The sequence below is a fragment of the Cajanus cajan genome, chromosome 7 (assembly GCF_000230855.2).
Source record: "Cajanus cajan strain Asha chromosome 7, NIPB_CcT2T_4, whole genome shotgun sequence".
NCBI lineage: Eukaryota > Viridiplantae > Streptophyta > Magnoliopsida > Fabales > Fabaceae > Cajanus > Cajanus cajan.
The window spans coordinates 18,346,320-18,364,021 of record NC_138523.1 but is presented as its reverse complement, the minus strand read 5'-3'; the positions used below and the strand labels follow the sequence as shown (position 1 = coordinate 18,364,021).

Genomic DNA, 17,702 nt, shown 5'->3' with positions numbered 1-17,702 from the left:
CAATAATCTATAAATAAATGACAAAATATGGGTAAAAAAGTTAGTAGATATCACTACAAGAAAAATGTTGATTTTCGATAGAAATTTCCAATGGAAACAGGTAAATTTTCGACAGATTTTTCTTTTTCTGACGAATTTCAATCCGTCAGAAAAAGTGGCGTAAAAAAAAATCTGTCAGAAATAATTTTTTCCGATGGATTTTTTCGTCGGAAAAATCCGTCGGATATTTCCGACAGAAATATCCGTCAGAAAATTCCGACAAAAAAATCTGTCAGAAATTTCTGATAATTTTCTGACAGAATTTTCCGTGGGAAATTATAATTTTTTTTAATTTTAATAAATTTATTAATGTAACAACCCTCATATTTGGCTTCTCAAGAGTTCTATTTCACAATATTTCACTGTTTAGCGTGTTTTATCCTTACTTGTGCAATTTCTGGGAGACTTCCCGAAGGTCACCCATCCTTGTACTACTCCAGGTTAAATACGCTTAACTGTGAAGTTCTGATAAGTAAGCTACCGAAATGTATATGTATGTTGTCAGTATAACTTGTACAAATTAATTCATTTAAGTCATCCTCAAATATACAATCTCATATTTGTACTATAATAATAATATAGAATAATTTTATAATACGAATAATAATAATAATAATAATAATATATTTAATTATTCTTTATTTATATGTACTTACTTTTATAATTAGCATATACTTATTTCTATTTAAAATTATAATTTAAATTATTTAATTTTATAATTTATAATGATAATATAATTTATAAAATTATAAATATTTATTTATCACATACTTATAAATTAAATTTTAATATTTTAAATAAATTATTAATTAATTTAATATATTTATTTACCTTAAATCAAACATATAAAATTCAAAAAATGTATTTATCCTTGTTTTTTTTTTTCTAATTATTAACTTTTAATAAAATACTAACTTAAAATCTTATCTAATTATATATAATATTCTCATATCAAATTTAAAACCAGATATTAGCTATACAAAAATATTAAGATCATATAGTAAATTGTCAATAAGATTTTAGTTAAATAATTTAAAATAATTAATGTTTCAATTATATTGTTAATTAGCAAATAATTTATTCCAAAACTAATTAATTTTTTTATATTAATTATTAGTAAAATGTAATAACTTTTAATTTAACAATTAATTGGATCGATGAAATTCAACAAACACCATGAGTTATTGAGCGGAATAACTTTACCAAGAGTTATTTTGTAAGTTATCTTAAATCAAACATATAAAATTTAAAAAATGTATTTATCCTTGTTTTATTTTTTAATTATCAATCATTAAGAAAATACTAACTTAAAATCTTATCTAATTATATTATAATATTTTCATATCAAATTTAAAACCAGTTCTTACATTTTCGACAAATATAAATTTGTCTGAAATATTCTATCAATAATATAGTTTTTTCTACAAAAATTTTCTCATCGAAAATATAAATTTTCCGACAAATTTAATTTTGTTTTATAAGAAATCATCTTCAATTAATATAACATTTTGTATATATGATTTAAGAGTAAAAGATTTTCAATTTAACGGTTGAATTTACAAAATTCACATTTAATATAAAGTTATTGAGCGGTGTAACACTTAGTAAAATTTACACCATTGTAATTATAACCCCCTCATATATATATATATATATATATATATATATATATATATATATATATATATATATATATATTAAATGTGACTTTTACTAAGTATTACATGACTCAATAACTTTATATTAAATGTGAATTTGGTAAATCCAACTGTTAGATTGAAAGTTCATATCTCTTATAGATTATATATACAAAACTTTATATTAATCCAAGATGATTTGATACTTCATTTTTATAAAACAAAATTGATGTAATATATTCATTTCAAAATACACTAAAATATGAACACTTTGATTACGTTCCATTTGTTGTTCAAGTTTAACAAAATTTGATATACACGTATAAAGTGATATGAACTTTCAATTTAACGGTTGGATTTACAAAATTCACATTTAATATAAAGTTATTGAGCGGTATAATACTTAGTAAAAGTTACATCGGTATAATTATAACCCCCTATATTATATATATACATGTATACACATATATTTGTGTTTTTTATTTATTGTATACATTGATTGAAAAAATCAAAATAGTAAAATTGTATACATTGATTAAAAAAATCAAAATAAGAAAAATCAGAAGATTTATGTTCCATTTAGAATTATTATTATAAGATATATTTTAAAATAAATTATCATCTAAAAATATATATTAGATATTAAAAACATATTTATAACATAAATAAATTAAACTTTATTTTTATAAAATTTAAAATATTAATTTTTATATTTTTAATAGTGTTAAATTATTATAAAATAAGTATTTATGATTGTAGTTTTACCCAAACATTTAAAAAATGTCTATAATAGATAAATAAGTCATACTTAAGATATATATTTTTAAAGAAAGTTAGGTTCAAATTAACTAAATTATAATAAAATATAGTGTGACCTAATTTATTTTCATCTTTAATACTAATCATAGATATAAAAAACTTGTAATAAATAATTATAATATATATTTATACCTTTAAAAGATATATAAAATTTTTAATACCACAAATATATATAAGAAATTAAAAATAATAAATTAAAAATAAAAAATTAAAATAAGAAATTAAAAATAAGAACTAAAAATAATAATTAAAAATAAGAAATTTCTGACGGATTTATATTTCCATCAGAAATGTCCGACAGAAATATAAATCTGTCAGAAATTTCTGACGGAATGTTCCGTCAGAAATTTTCCGTTGAAAATTTTCGATGGATTTATTTTTCGTCAGAAATTTCCGACGGATTTATTTTTTCATCAAAAATTTCTGACAGAATTTTCCATTTCTGATGGATTTATATTTCTGTCAGAAATTTCTGATAGAAATAAATTTGTTAGAAATTTTCAACAGAAATATCTGTCAGAAAATTCTGTCGGAAATTTCTGACGAATCCATATCCATAAGAAATTTACATTTTTCTTGTAGTGTATATAAAATACTAATATAACATTGTAATAAATTCCTACATATAAATTCCTACATTTTTTTGTGATATTATATATATATATATATATATATATATATATATATATATATATCATTCTACTTCATTAAAATTTGTCTTTTCCTAATTGATAAAACTTTAAATGGGGAATGGTCTCAAAATATTTGAAAGAAGACGTAAATCATTTATGATAGTATTAAAAATAATAGAAAAATATAAAATGTTTAGGTATATTAAATTGTGTTAAGATATGAGGATTGATAAGAGCAAGCAAAAAAAAAAGGAAACAATCGACCTCTTCCTCCATTTAGTCTTCTTTGTCAACAATATAGTTTTAAGTAGTGTACTATTTGGTTTATGTTAAAAAACAATAGAATCACTACACATGACTAATATCTCATTCTATTCATCATTTTTTCGAAGCGCTCTTCTTTATTGAATGATCACTACAACATCTTTCACATTTAACAACATTTAAAAAATGTTACCAAATTAAGAAAAATGTTACCAATCATAATTAGCAACATTTTTACAAATGTAGTATAAAGTCCATGTTGCTAAAAGGTTTTAGCAACATTTTAACATACCAATTGTAACATTTTATAAATGTTACAAATTGACATCTTTTGTAACATTTTAGCATATCACTTGTAACATTTTATAAATGTTGTCAATTGACACCTTTTGCCACATTTATCAAATGTTACAAATTTGTTTTAAACATCTAAATCATAACAATTTTGAATCCATTACTTCCTTATTAATTCAAACAGTGAATTGAAAACTTACTATATTGTAACACTTGCAAGCATGAAGTTATGCATTTAATGAATTAAAATAAAGATAAACTTCTTATTTAAATCTTTTTTGTCCATCATGATATCATTCAAAAGGCAACACTAATTTGTCAAGTTTGCAATAACATGTAATTTCTTCTGTCAAAGATAAAACTAAAATCATCTAAGTTTTACGGTTGCATTTTTCTATGAATTCTCATTTTGAGTTGTGTAACTTCTATATCAAATAGTATGATGTTTCAATATACACACGATCTAAATTGCCACAGCCACCACCACCACCATATTCACTCTAAAACCTGCAACATAAACAAAATAAAGGAAGCAATTATGTTCCTTGATCTAATTTCATAAAGAAGCAAAAATAGCCACCTAAATATCCTGATTAATGTTTACTTCTATAATTCTTAATTTTAACATTTGTACGAGTGACGGTACCTAATTATAATAAAATACACTATAAAGGTAGAATTATATCTTGTAATTTTATTTTATTTTTTATTTTTATTTGTTGCTAGGTACGTGAATGTTTGCAACTTGGTTACTAGAGACAAGATTTGTACACTTAGAACAGTATCCAGCACTGTTGAAACTTAATTGTTTCAAAGGACAGTGTAAGTCAAAATAATGTTAAGTTTTCACTCTCTCTCTCTCTCTCTCTTTTTTTATGTGTGGAAATTAAGCTATTTATTTATTTATTTATTATTCTATAGCTAGTTGTTTAAAAAAAATCAAATACAAAACTAAAAAATCAGCATGTGATCAACTAAAAAATCAGCATGTGATCAAAAGAGGAAATTTAGCACAAGTTTAAGTAGTAGTTTTAAATTTAAATATTCAGCACAAGTTTAAGTAGTAAATTTAAATTTAAATAAAATTAGAACAAGATACTAACCTGAATGGTTTTAGCAAGATTTTCCTTATTTTGAATGTCTAAAGAAAAAGACAAGAATGAAATAAAAGAGAATAAGTTTCTTCATAAGTCAAAATAATATAACAAAATGAAACCACCAAGATGTAACTCTTTCAACTTACTCTGCTTATGTTGTTTCTTGTGAGTTTTTCCCTTTTTTGACTTATCCAAGTTAGTCATATCAAAATGAACTTTGGGCTTATGTTCTCTTTTCCCCATTTGTTTTACTTGAAAATCATTGATTGTTCTACTTGTGCCAAGTGGAGTGCATTTACCTATTTACATCATATTCCCATATAAACAAGATAAAAAAAGAAAAACAAATGTAGTTAATTCTTATAACGTATACTAATGCAATTTCTTATTCTAGCTCACTTCATTGTTAAAAACCTGATACAAATTAAAAGTTAGCAACATACCTATTTGATTAGACTGAGCCAACCTATTTAGAATCAACAAAATCAAAATAAAAATGTCATAAATCATAATTTATGTGAATAAAAATTATCATAAAACAATAAATTATAAAAATAACCTTTCATTTAATGCAATATGCTGCAATTTCTTAGCCTCTGCGTTGAGTTTAGCTGCTGTATCAAAATAAGTCTTTTTTTCCTGATTCAATTGTCATAAAAGAGATTTAATCAATAACAAATTACTTTAAAATGAAAATAAGGCTTAGACTTACCTCATTTGTCATGGACTTCCATGTTTTAACAGCCATTTTATTAACCTATATTTTTTAAAAATAAATATCAATTAGTTTATGGCTAAATAAAATCAAAAGTAATTATATCAATTTAATAACTTTCACTTACCCTTTCAACATTTTCGGAATCAAGATTTGCTTCATTGTAAATTTTTTTAAATTTTTGCCTGTAATAAAGATTATTACTGAATAAAACAATCAAAAAAATAGAAAAATACTTTAAAGAAAGAAGATTACAAGAAAAGGGAAAACGCATTGAGTGGACACTCCAACGTATTAGGATCTTTTTCAACAGCAGCTTCTTTAGCCTTTTCTTCATTTGATTTGCTATATAAAAATAACAGCATATGAACCATACTATAAAAAAAATCAAACAAAAAAAAATATATAAATAAACAATTTAAAGACTTAAGCAAGTGAGGTGCATGCATTTACCTTTTGACTAACTTCTCAACTTCAGCTAGATTTTCCACAATTTGAATTTCTAAATTAAGCAAGATAAAAAAAAAGTAAAATAAATCAATTATCTAAAAAGTAAAATTTGAATTTGATCATGACAAAAGGAGCAAGAGGTATCATCCAAAGCCTTTATCGTAACCTTGAGCGTATCCATAATATCCGCTACCATTCCACTGGTTTGGATCAGGTTGGGCCTGAAAATCATCCAAAAAGTCCAAATTCATCCATCAAAATCAATTTACACATTGCAGGTTGAAGCTAAGGCAAATCATAACTACAAAACAAATCAGAAAATTTAGTTACCTGTTTGTTTGAGGGGCTTCGGCCCCATGAAAGCCGAACATTTTGTCCACCCAAAAGTGTGCCGTTTAAAACCCGCAGAGCCTCTTCTGCGCAGATCCTGATGTATGAACATGAAAAGTCAGGGCACAATCAGAGCACACTGCATATAGACTAGGAAGTAATTTAACACGAGATAAATACCAAATATCTGAATGATTAAATTACCTGTCGGCAAATTGAACAAATCCACATCTTTTGCCAGCTGGAATCTTCACGTGAACCAACTCTCCATACTGTCCAAAAACTTGTCTCAAATGGTCATCCGTAACATTAGGATCCAAATTGCCGACAAAAATCTGCAGTAAAAAAATCAGGTCACAAACAAGCACAAAGAATAGTAGTTTCTATATTGCAAAGAAGTACGTACAGTTGTATTATTTGGATCATTCTCGTTCTGTGCCCCTTGAGGATTCTGATATGATGCTGCATGTTCAAAGTACAAATAAAAAGATGGATGACATTAAAAAAAGGAAATTCTGGAAGCAGTCCGTTAAAAAAGATTCCAAACAAAGAAAAAATATATAATACAAATTAAGTTTTCAAGGATAAAAGGATGAAAGAAATAGTTGTGACACAATGCGAGGGGGCAGCATTCTGGCAATATGTGATGCAAATAAATATAATACCACATACAAAGTGGCATGAAAGAGGGAAAGTGGAAAATGAGAATGACAAAGGAAGCTGTCAAATCTCTGTTACTTCAGCTAGATTTTCCACAATTTAAATTTCTAAATTAAGCAAGATAAGAAAAAAGTAAAATAAATCAATTATCTAAAAAGTAAAATTTGAATTTGATCATGACAAAAGGAGTAAAATTTCAATTATATAAACCTCTGAATGCAGAAATTTGTTACATTAATCTCATTATACAAACAACATCATTCCAAGTCAATCCACACAAGAGGTAGCTGTATTATGTTGCTCTTTCTACTTACCATTATTGTGTTGCTTTTTGTGAGTTTTCTCATCTCTTCCTGATTTGCTCTTGGAAGTTGTATGACTTTGTTTCTAACAAAAAAGTGAAAACAATGATTAAATTCAAAATTATTACAGACAATTTTATCATTCTACATTATAAAATATATAAATATATATATACCTTAATATAAGCATGATGAGTAGAACGTGTATCAACAGCTTTCTCTTTTATATTTTGATCATGGCACAAATCTGGAATCACTATTGATGGAAAACATTCTTGTAGCTGAGTCAAAAAAACTTTAAAATTGCTTAGAAGTTCTACTTTCATGGCTTCCACTTGCTCTTTTAACTTTACTTCCATTTCCTCTTGCATTTTTTCTTGTATACCTTTGAGTTCAATTTGAGCATTTCTTTTAACCTCATCAATTACATTTTGGATTTCAACATGAGACTTAGATCCCCATAAGTCAGAAGGTACAACCCCTTTTCCATATGTACGCACATAGCCATGTCGATCTTTTCCCAAGACTTGAGATAATGCATCATCTCGAGCTGAACTTTGCTCTTCTGTTTCTGGATGAGAAGTGATTGCTTCCTTAAGCTCTGACTGAAAATAAAAAGTCAACATTATATCTTCCATTAAAAGAAAAAAAATAAAGAAAATAGAGATGATGGTTAAAATGATACAATAATTTTACTGGTTTCCTCATTATTAGGCTTGTGTGTCATGATAAACATTTCTACACGAGAAGGCTCCCTTCCATCTGGATTTTTCATTGTCTATAATATAAAGAAAAAGATTAATTAAACCATTATTTGAAATAAATAAAACCATCCATTAGACTAATACAAAACTAGTAATGCAATTAGTCTTACCTCTTCATCTCGTATTTCTGCAAAAGATTTTGATCCTGTAGTGTGTATACTGGTAAATTTTCCTCTACTCATTTTGTTCATTGTGCTACGTTTCTTAAAAGAAAAAAAAAACTATATGATTGAAGACAACACCAAGAAAAATAAGTATAAATAATAATGTAATAAAAATTGATATATTTAAATTACCTTAGCTGTGCCAGATTTCCAAAATTTTACCAAAATTTTCCATTGCTCAAGTGGAACACTTGGTGGTCGATTCTTGAAATTGTAGTTGTCTGACATAGTTGGATCAAAATACTTTGTCTTCAATCGACATTTATAACTCCTCCAACTTGAGCATATAGTGCATAAAACCCATTTTTTAGCACGTTCTTCAATATCAAATTTTGACTGCATCATATCATTAATTAAAATAATTAGATTACTCATAAAAAATAATAAAAATAAAAATGAGTTTAAGAGCAATACATTGACTAATTTCCACATATCATCCCAATTTTCTTGTAGTCCTTTCCAAGTTGTGTATGTCAGGGGAGCTAGGTGTGCATTCCTTGCTAAGGTCCCCAAGTAAGTGCTCAAGGTCGCTCGATGACTACCAATAGGTTGACCAAGAATATTAAGTTTAATTGGCAACCGATCTTCATATCCTAAACCATGAGTTTTAAGACATTTGGTTGGGCCTCTTTTCTTCTTGCTTGTAGAACCTATTATCAAGTATAAAATTAATATATTAATGTACATTCATTATAACATGTTATTATACAGTAAGGTAAAAAAGAAATAACTAACCATCATGTTGGGGTGCAAATGGAGTTTGACAAGGGCTTGATGCAACTTCTTCCAACTCATCAAGAATTTCAGCCATGGAGCCACTTGGATATGAAACTTTAGGCTTCTTGGGCAGTAAGGGTGTTTGTTCTTCCCACCCATTGAAGCCACTTTCCAAGACCATAATGTTCTTGGGCCACGAACCTGCAAAATAGCTTATGCCACTTTCAATTTAGAGAGACAAAAAACAATTCAAGTCAGTCAACGTATGCATATCATTCACTAACATGTTATTTCCTACCATCATGCTGGAACACATTTAAAAATGTAAAAATAATATATAAGTAATATCAAACAAGGAATTTAACACAATTTTACATGAAAAAACACAAGTATCTATTATTCAATGGTCGACAACAGTTGTATCAATTGTTGTTCCAGGTACATCATCCCTAAACCAATTGACATCTTTATCTTCATCTTCATCTTCATCTTCATCAATCATTGGACATCTTAATTGATCTTCCAAGTATTTTTCCATATCACCATTCTCTGAATCATTGTATATATCAAACAAATCTCTTGGGGTGGTGTTAGTGACAACATGCCAATTATCACTTGGGTCTTGTGTATAATATACTTGCTTTACTTGAGTTGCAAATACAAATGGGTCATTTTCATAAATCAACTTCCCAAAATTTACAAGTACTAACCCAAAATGATCTTGCTTACTTTGAAACCAATCACATTTAAATAACACAAACTTAGAATGCTCATAATAATCCAACTCAAATATTTCCTTCAAAACTCCATAGTAGGTAACATTTTCTACTTTTGGATTTTCATCTTTCGCGCTTTTAAACTTAATAGTAGATGAAGTGACCATAACTCCAAAATTTTGTGTTTTTCTTTCAAAACCTTCAATAACAAACTTATAACCATTTATCACATAAGCTGAAAATCTTCTAGCAACAGTATTAGGCCCTTTAGACAACCATTTAACCTTTTCACTAACAACCATATTCTTAACATGATCTTCAAACCATTCATGAAAACTAAGATATTGATCTTTTGTCTTATTCCATTTTCTTGATGAAACTTGATTCCCATGAATAGAAAGAAATTCTTCATGTTCTCTGTACAAAACAATTAAAAAAATATATTAAATATTAAAATATCTCATATAGAAGGCAAAAAAAGTTGTGTTTATTCTCTTACTTGACATATGGTTTGGTAAGTTCACAATTAAAGAGTACATAACGATGAGCTTGCTCCCATTCAAGATGTTCCAAACTTATCATTACGCCATCCCCTATTGGACCATCTAAATTCCTTGTCAACTTGTTGAACTTTGTTAAAACATCATCTTTCAAGTACCTCGAACAAAATGTCAAACACTCATCTGCTAAATACCCTTCTGCAATGGAACCCTCTGGATGACTTTTATTACGCACATAAGTCTTTAACTTATGAATAAACCTTAAGAAAAAATGATATAATTTAGAAGAATTAGAGAAAATAAATAAATAAGATTTATTTAGTAAGGGAATGACCTTTCAATTGGATACATCCAACGATAATGTACAGGTCCAGCAATTCTTGCTTCATATGCTAGATGCACAGATAAATGAATCATTATAACAAAAAAAGATGGAGGAAAAATCCTCTCCAATTCACACAGAATCAATGCAATCTCTGCATCCAATAATTTGAACTCTTCAACAATGATGACTTTGGAACACAGAATTTTGAAGAAAGAGCTTAACCTCATTAGAACTTTTGCAACCTCTTTTGGTAACACTTTTCTTATTGCTACCTTTAACAAATCTTGCATCAATATATGAAAATCATGACTTTTAAGTCCAGAAATATCATGTTGTTCAAGTTGAACACATCTAGAAATATTTGAACCATAATTTTCTGGAACCTTCACTCCTTTTAAAACACCACAAAATATCTCCTTTTCTTTTGAAGAAATTGTAAATCGTGCAGGAGGAAGAAATACCTTATTTGGCCCTATGTTTTTAGGATGAATTTCTTCTCTTATACCCATCTCTACTAAGTCAAGGCGGGCTTGGAGATTATCCTTTGATTTACCCTTTATATTTAGTAATGTTCCAACCAAGTTTTCACATATATTTTTTTCTATATGCATCACATCTAGATTGTGACGATGCAAATTAGTCTCCCAATATGGCAACTCAAAGAATATACTTTTTTTGCTCCATGGATCACCTTTTTCTCTTTTCCTCTTTTGATTATTTCCAAACACATTTTTTCTATCACCTAATATTTCCAATATGTTAGATCCTGTTAATGGCATAGGTGCTACTCCCAATTCTTGTGTACCATCAAAACACTTTTTATATTTTCTCCACCTATGTTTTGAGTCTAAAAATCTTCGATGACCCATATAACACATCTTTTTACTATTCTTCAAGTACCTAGAGCATGTGTGGTAGTTACATATAGGACATGCCAATTTTCCACTTGTACTCCAACCTGATAACATAGCATATGCAGGAAAGTCACTAACTGTCCAAAGCAGTGCAACATAAGCCTGAAATAATTGCTTACTATATGCATCATAAGTTTCAAACCCGTTTTCCCAACACTCTTTTAACTCATCAATAAGAGGTTCCAAATAGACATCAATACTACTCTTAGGGGAAGAAGGACCAGGAATAAGTAAAGACAACATCAAGTAAGGTTGCTTCATACAATCCCACGGAGCTAAATTATATGTCATTAGAACTACCGGCCAAACACTATGTTGATTGCCAATATTCTTATATGCATTAAATCCATCACTTGCTAACCCAAGCCTAACATTTCGAGGATCTGATGCAAAATTAGGATGTAAAGAATCAAAGGTTTTCCAAGCAAGTGAATCTGCTGGATGCCTTAGTTTTCCATCCTTGGTCCGACCTTCATCAAGCCATGTCATTAATTTAGCAGTTTTTGATGACATAAATAGCTTCTTGATCCTTGGTACTAAAGGAAAGTATCTCAAAACTTTGGCTGGAATTAGAGATGAAGCTACCTTACGATGAACTTTTCTTCTAGAATTGTTAACCTTCATTTTTTTATACCTAGAAGAATGACACTTAGGGCATGTATCTTCATTCTCATACTCCTTTCGAAATAAGATACAATCATTAGGACAAGCATGGATTTTTTTCATAACTAAAACCTAAGTCCTTAATGATAAACTTGCAATCTTGGAATGTTGATGGCAAGCAAGAGTTTTCGGGGAGCAACTCTCTTAGCAATTGTAACAACATATTAAATGACACATTGCTCCAACCATGAAGATTCTTAATATGAAGTAGACGAACAATGATTGATAACTTGAAAAAATTTTTACAACCAGGGTATACTTCTTGGTGGGCATCATTTACCAATTTGCAAAACCTGGTAGTTTCTTTATCAAGCTCTTCATTATCTTCATCTATAATGTCATCAAATTGATTTTCTCCTAAATCTGTCGACATCATAAAGGTCTCCTCTAATAGGTCATCTAAATCATCATGCATACTAAATTTCTCACATTCATTATCATATGATTTTTTTGAAGATCCACTTTCTCCATGAAAAATCCACTTCTTATAATTTCTATCAAATCCATCACAAACTAAATGCTCATGCACTTCCTCTCGATTACCCCAAGAACAATTGTTGCAATTCTTGCAAGGACATAAAATTTGATCTCCTTGGGCAACATTTTGAAATGCAAAGTCTAGAAAATTTTTCAATCCATCCAAATACCTACTAGATGATCTAGGTTGTTGTATCCAACTCTTATCCATCATTATTCTCTCATGAAAAAATCAATATACCTAAAAGAAATAAGAAAATTCAATATAGTACAATACAACAATTATTAGAAAATGAAAATTCTTAAAAAGTTGAAGATGTATGAATCTAATAAAATGGTGTAAAATTCATCATACAGGAAAAGATATAAGAAATTGATTATTTCTCTTATGAAAATCACAATGAACTTACCTTTTAAGAGAAATGCACTAGGTGAGAGTAGTAGTCAAAAATCTGTCATTTTCTAAAATGTACCTGCACAAGAAGTTAATATGAGAGAGTTTCTACAAATTGGCTTTCCACTATGTTGGATTAGTCTTTTTTTTTCTATCAGAACACTATGTTGGATTTTCTTGATCAACTAATCAACTGAAAAATATGAGTCTAAACCAAATAATACATTGAATTACTCATATACGTGGAATTGTGATTAAAAAAAATCACCTAAGATGATAAATAAATAGGAACTTTTAACAAAAACGAACATAAAATGAATGGTATTAAATTGAGAAGTCAACAGGAAACTAGAATCTTGAATGATAAAGAAAGAAAATCTGGTTGACATTAGGAACCAACAATGCGGTAGTGTGCGTGGCTGAAAAATGTGCTACAGTTAGTAGTATGGTACACGAGATGTTATGGTGATTTTCTGAATACTTTTTCTCCATCTCAAGTTTTCCATCCGTGAGTTACCTTTAGAGAGTATATTTCCTTTTTGTAAATAGTTTAAATTAAATGAAGCAGATGGTAAATGACTTATTAATTTTTTGAATTGAATATATTTATCTAATAATGTATAAAATCATAAACACATGGAAGCCATAGCTATGATGCAACCATACTATTATCCATAATTATTCTCACATGAAAAAATCAATATACCTAAAAGAAATAAGAAAATCCAATATAGTACAATACAATAATTATTAGATATTAGAACAAAGGGAATTCTTAAAAAATTGAAGATGCGTAAATCTAATAAAATGGTGTAAAATTCATCATATGAATAAGATTCATTCAACTTATTACATGCCATAAATGCATAAGAAAAGTAATAAGAAATTGATTATTTCTCTTCTCACAGGAAAAAATTGTACCTTGGAAGCAAATCCAAATGAGATACTAGTGTACCTCTGAATAATGCATGAAATGTGTGGGATCTGTGATGGTTTTTTCTCATTAAGCAAACACTAGTTCGGCTATAGGCATAGGTGTGCTTATCAAAAAATGGCCCTTTGTTTCTATCATATACATGCTCTGGTTTAATTATACTACATGCTCTGGTTTCAAAAAATGGCTCATTGGGTTTTTCTTTTTTCCTGTACTCAACTTCCAAGCCCAGGGCCCATTATTGATGGCATCAATTGCAACTATATGTAGCTGCACTCTGAAATTAACTATTTGACCGAAAGAGGGAATAAAGAAAGCAACTATACCTACACTGTGTGGTTAATATCATACGGTGGAAAACCCCTCGTTTGGATCCATGGTCATAGTTTTTCCTGGTTTCAAAATAGATTATTGGGGATGTTAAGACCACTAAATTCAAAGATTCTTATAGCACATTCTTCAGTTTAATACACATTATTTCAATGAAGAAAGAAATAAACTGGGCAGGCACAAAATCTTGGATACATCATGATACATAAGATTACAACAATACAATTCAGGGGCACTCAGAAGAGCATCTGCAGATCTTGTTTGGACTTATCATACAAGCACTTAAGTTAAAAATTGAAGGTATTTAGTTAAGCTTTTGACAGTAGCTCCCATAAGCTCTTTTACTTACCCTGTGTTTGTTTGCACATCAAATACAAGGGTCAAGTGACATTTTCATGTCTATAACTAGACGCGGATCAAATACTGATAAATGCTAAACCAAACATGTGGAGCGAAACTCTAATCAAACAAAAACTTCAATTAAGCTATTTATCCAAACAACTGCCCCCTGTTCAATCACAAGGCTTCTTCCCGTCTAATTGCAATAATCAATTAATTGTTGCTAAGTGAGAAAAAAAAATGAACAATTTGCATTTCGTCATATAAACCTGCAATTTTCCATAATAATAATAAAAAATAAAAAAACACATACTCTAATCACATTTATAAATTCAACAATTAATTCATGGAGGAAGGAAAAATAGATATGAACTTAACAATTTGGTTAGAAAGTGTGTTGAAAATTAATAGCAACCTAACAGTTTATATCTAGATTGTCAACAACAACCCCTCCTTCTCTAGTTTGTTAAATGACTCATCTCCAACAGAGCCACCCATCTCTGTAATACATAACTGACTCAATCGAAACTAATAAAATAAATAAATCCATTTGCCCAGAAATAACCTGCTTATAACCCGCTTCAATTGTAGTCGTTTCCCTTAACCTTCTGCAAACTGTAAAGAAAATTCAAACAATAGGGAAAAGGAAGCTGAACCAGTAAGATATCTCGTTCACATCCTAAATTCAATGAACAATACGAGGGAATCAAAAGATCCTGGTTACTCAAAATTAAAAATCGTAAAACTTACTTTCGATAACTAGGTCAATATGAGTATGTGACTTCCGATTTTGAAGAATAAGAGAGGAGAATGAGAGATGAAAATAATTAGGTCAATACTTCAAATAGTTAAAAGGATTTTACCTCAGAGAAATGGATGTTTGTGATTTTTGTGGTTTTTGAATGTAAACGCCATTGCTATTCACTCAGAGGTGCGGAAGGGCTCTTTTCACTGTTTCTACGAAAGCAATTTTAAGTGCTCTTGCACTGTTTTAAGCAAGTTTTTTTTAAAAATAAGAAAATAAATTTAAATAAAAACTAATTATTATTATTATTTAAAATTAGTAATTAAGTAAATAATAGTAAAGTTTATTATTAAAAATGTTTAAAATATTGGATAAATTAATAATATTAATGTTAAAAAATAAAAATATATATATAATTTAAACAAAACAATAACATTTATGATTAAAAATGTTACTAAAGAGTATAATTCAAATTAATTGGTAACATTTATTGTTAAAAATGTTACAAAAATATATAATTAAGAGAAATTAGTAACATTTTGTTACATGTTGGCACATAAATGTTACTAAATGTGGTATATGTAGTAGTGGATATAAACAATTTATCATATGATGTGTTGGGAGAAATATTCTTTTCATATAAATCCACTGTTTAATGCAAGTGTGTGTATGTGTGTAAGCATTGGTTGCAATTGATTTTAATTCCTTATTTTTCAACACAATTTGTGTCTCATCAACACTCTCTTAAGGCCATTTTCACCTTCATTTCACCCTACCAACTCATGCTCACTTTTCCACCTCCAAATTTTGAATTCAATACCCAAACCCAAAAGGATCTTTTGTTCGCATATCACATGCTCATAATGGGAAACGTGTGTGGCTATTCCAACAACTTATTTTTATGTTGCACCAACATATACTCATTAGATTGAGGTTACTTTGTGTATGATCCACTCAACAAGGAATGGACCCACATAACTCCTTTTCCTAATACAAATAAGGAAGCACATGCGTATGTTGTTGGATTCATTTTCGAAACCTCAAATTCTACTCACCATTTTTCGGTGGAGATTGTGAATTCCTTTATAAGAAGATTGAGTCATTTTAGAATAAAGGTTTTCCTCTTAGAGTTAGTAAGTGGTTTATAATATATACGAGCTACTTAAAGGGATTTGTTTTTGCCCCTCAATGAATGCTCGATTTGGTACATAAAAGAAACACGTCTTTCATGAGCACAACAAGTGTTCTTGTGGTTGATCCAATTTTGGTGGATCGTTATACCATTGATTATCTTGAATATGCTAATGTTATGAATATAGTGAACTTTGGATTCCTAGGTACTTTGGCGAGACTTTGAAGATTGCCTATATTTAGAGTGTGGGACCTAATATGGCAAGTAGAAGACACCACTCCAACAAAAGTTTTACCAAACATGGCAATGAACAATCTTTCCACAAACCTCCTGTGAGACCCGTGGCTGCCCCCTCTTCCTCCCTCTCAACTTCTTTTTTTTTCCTAACTCTCACTCACTTCTCCTTTCTCACTCTTTTTGCTGATTTTGTTCTCTTGGTGGCTGAAGGTGCAAATGGTGTGTGAGTTGATTCCTTCTCCGTGAGCTGATTTCTCAAGCTTGTTCTTCTCCGCTCGTTCAAGCTTCTTCTCCATTCTCTTCCGTTCTTCTCTTCCCGGAGCTCGGAGTTCTTGTGTCGAGGTAAGGGAAGCTAGGATTTTGTGCTGGTTGTTGTTGAGTGAGTTAGAAACTCACAGATTGTCTGATTCTTGGAGATTGATGGGTTGTTTTGACGAAAATTTCATTTTCGGGGTTTCGGGGAAAAGGGTGAAAATTTGGGGTTTTTCTATGATCGGTGGTTGCATGTTGACAAGCTGAAACCTTGTGGTGTTCTTGAAGGTGTTGGGTAAAAATGGGTGATCTCTTGAATTTTGGTGCATGCATGGTGTGATTCTTGATGTTTTTGGGTTGCATGTGGATGGTAGTGGTACATTTGAGTTGTAGCATGGTTTGGGTCTCATGGGATTGCAAGTTCATGGAGGATTTGAGTGAAAATGAAGGTGAAATCCATGGAGTTTTCAAAGTTCAGAAACCCACAGCTATAGTCGTGGAATCACAGCTATAGCCGTGGAAGAAAAATGCACTTGCAGGAACCCACAGCTATAGCCGTGGATTCGCAGCCATAGCCGTGGGAAGGAAAAACGTGAGGGCAGAGACTTGCAGCCATGGCTGTGGTTTTGCAGTCATAGTTGTGGAAATTAATTAGAATGGCAGAAACTTGCAGCTATGGCCGTCGATTTACAGCCATAGTTGTGGAAGGGGAAGCTGAACTGGCAGAGAGTTGCAGCTAAAGCGCTGGATTGAGCGCTGCAGCGGTGGGACTTGATGACCTAATTTGGTCTTAAGGTCTTCATGAAAGTTGTAGCATTGGATGTTATCTTTCCAATGGCTCTGGAATCACCAAAAAAGGA

General features: G+C 29.6%; 2 protein-coding genes and 1 long non-coding RNA gene across 5 annotated transcripts; all 3 read right to left on the bottom strand.

Annotated features, from left to right (window-relative positions):
• Positions 1-5,490: 5,490 nt before the first annotated feature.
• LOC109807988 (uncharacterized) lies at positions 5,491-10,885 on the bottom strand. 3 transcript variants are annotated; one of them, XM_083059401.1, is made up of 14 exons: positions 10,100-10,879; positions 8,903-10,017; positions 8,582-8,817; positions 8,300-8,503; positions 8,114-8,206; positions 7,925-8,017; positions 7,416-7,844; positions 7,252-7,324; positions 6,684-6,739; positions 6,482-6,612; positions 6,278-6,374; positions 5,951-6,168; positions 5,753-5,842; positions 5,491-5,539 (listed from the first exon to the last, which is right to left on the bottom strand). In XM_083059401.1, the coding sequence occupies exons 2-12, from the start codon at positions 9,063-9,065 to the stop codon at positions 6,091-6,093; spliced, it is 1,653 nt and encodes a 550-aa protein (XP_082915527.1). In that variant the 5' UTR covers positions 9,066-10,017; positions 10,100-10,879; the 3' UTR covers positions 5,491-5,539; positions 5,753-5,842; positions 5,951-6,090. The 3 variants fall into 3 exon arrangements, with proteins under 3 accessions (XP_082915527.1, XP_082915526.1, XP_082915525.1); XM_083059399.1 differs by lacking the exon at positions 5,491-5,539 and adding an exon at positions 5,660-5,682 and having other exon boundaries at positions 8,300-8,817; positions 10,100-10,885; XM_083059400.1 differs by lacking the exon at positions 10,100-10,879 and having other exon boundaries at positions 8,300-8,817; positions 8,903-10,019.
• Positions 9,285-11,963, bottom strand: LOC145949878 (uncharacterized). The gene is made up of 3 exons (XM_083060780.1): positions 10,435-11,963; positions 10,100-10,321; positions 9,285-10,017 (listed from the first exon to the last, which is right to left on the bottom strand). Exons 1-3 carry the CDS (start codon positions 11,961-11,963, stop codon positions 9,285-9,287), a joined length of 2,484 nt encoding a protein of 827 aa, XP_082916906.1.
• A 69-nt stretch (positions 11,964-12,032) lies between these two features.
• LOC145949700 (uncharacterized) lies at positions 12,033-17,255 on the bottom strand. The gene is made up of 4 exons (XR_014428112.1): positions 15,340-17,255; positions 15,042-15,091; positions 14,134-14,199; positions 12,033-12,952 (listed from the first exon to the last, which is right to left on the bottom strand). It is a non-coding gene; the product is annotated as an uncharacterized LOC145949700 (long non-coding RNA).
• Positions 17,256-17,702: the final 447 nt, after the last annotated feature.

Bases quoted from the DNA above. Each gene is read 5' to 3' on its own strand.
- LOC109807988 (XM_083059399.1), bottom strand. From the start codon at position 9,065: ATGGTCTTGGAAAGTGGCTTCAATGGGTGGGAAGAACAAACACCCTTA. The intron at 8,018-8,113 runs GTAAGACTAATT...TTTATATTATAG, and splicing joins CAGAAATACGAGATGAAGAG to ACAATGAAAAATCCAGATGG. The intron at 7,325-7,415 runs GTATATATATAT...CTTTTTTGTTAG, and splicing joins CTCATCATGCTTATATTAAG to AAACAAAGTCATACAACTTC.
- LOC145949878 (XM_083060780.1), bottom strand. From the start codon at position 11,963: ATGAAGGTTAACAATTCTAGAAGAAAAGTTCATCGTAAGGTAGCTTCA. The intron at 10,322-10,434 runs GTCATTCCCTTA...GCGTAATAAAAG, and splicing joins TGGATGTATCCAATTGAAAG to TCATCCAGAGGGTTCCATTG. The intron at 10,018-10,099 runs GTAAGAGAATAA...TGTTTTGTACAG, and splicing joins CTTACCAAACCATATGTCAA to AGAACATGAAGAATTTCTTT.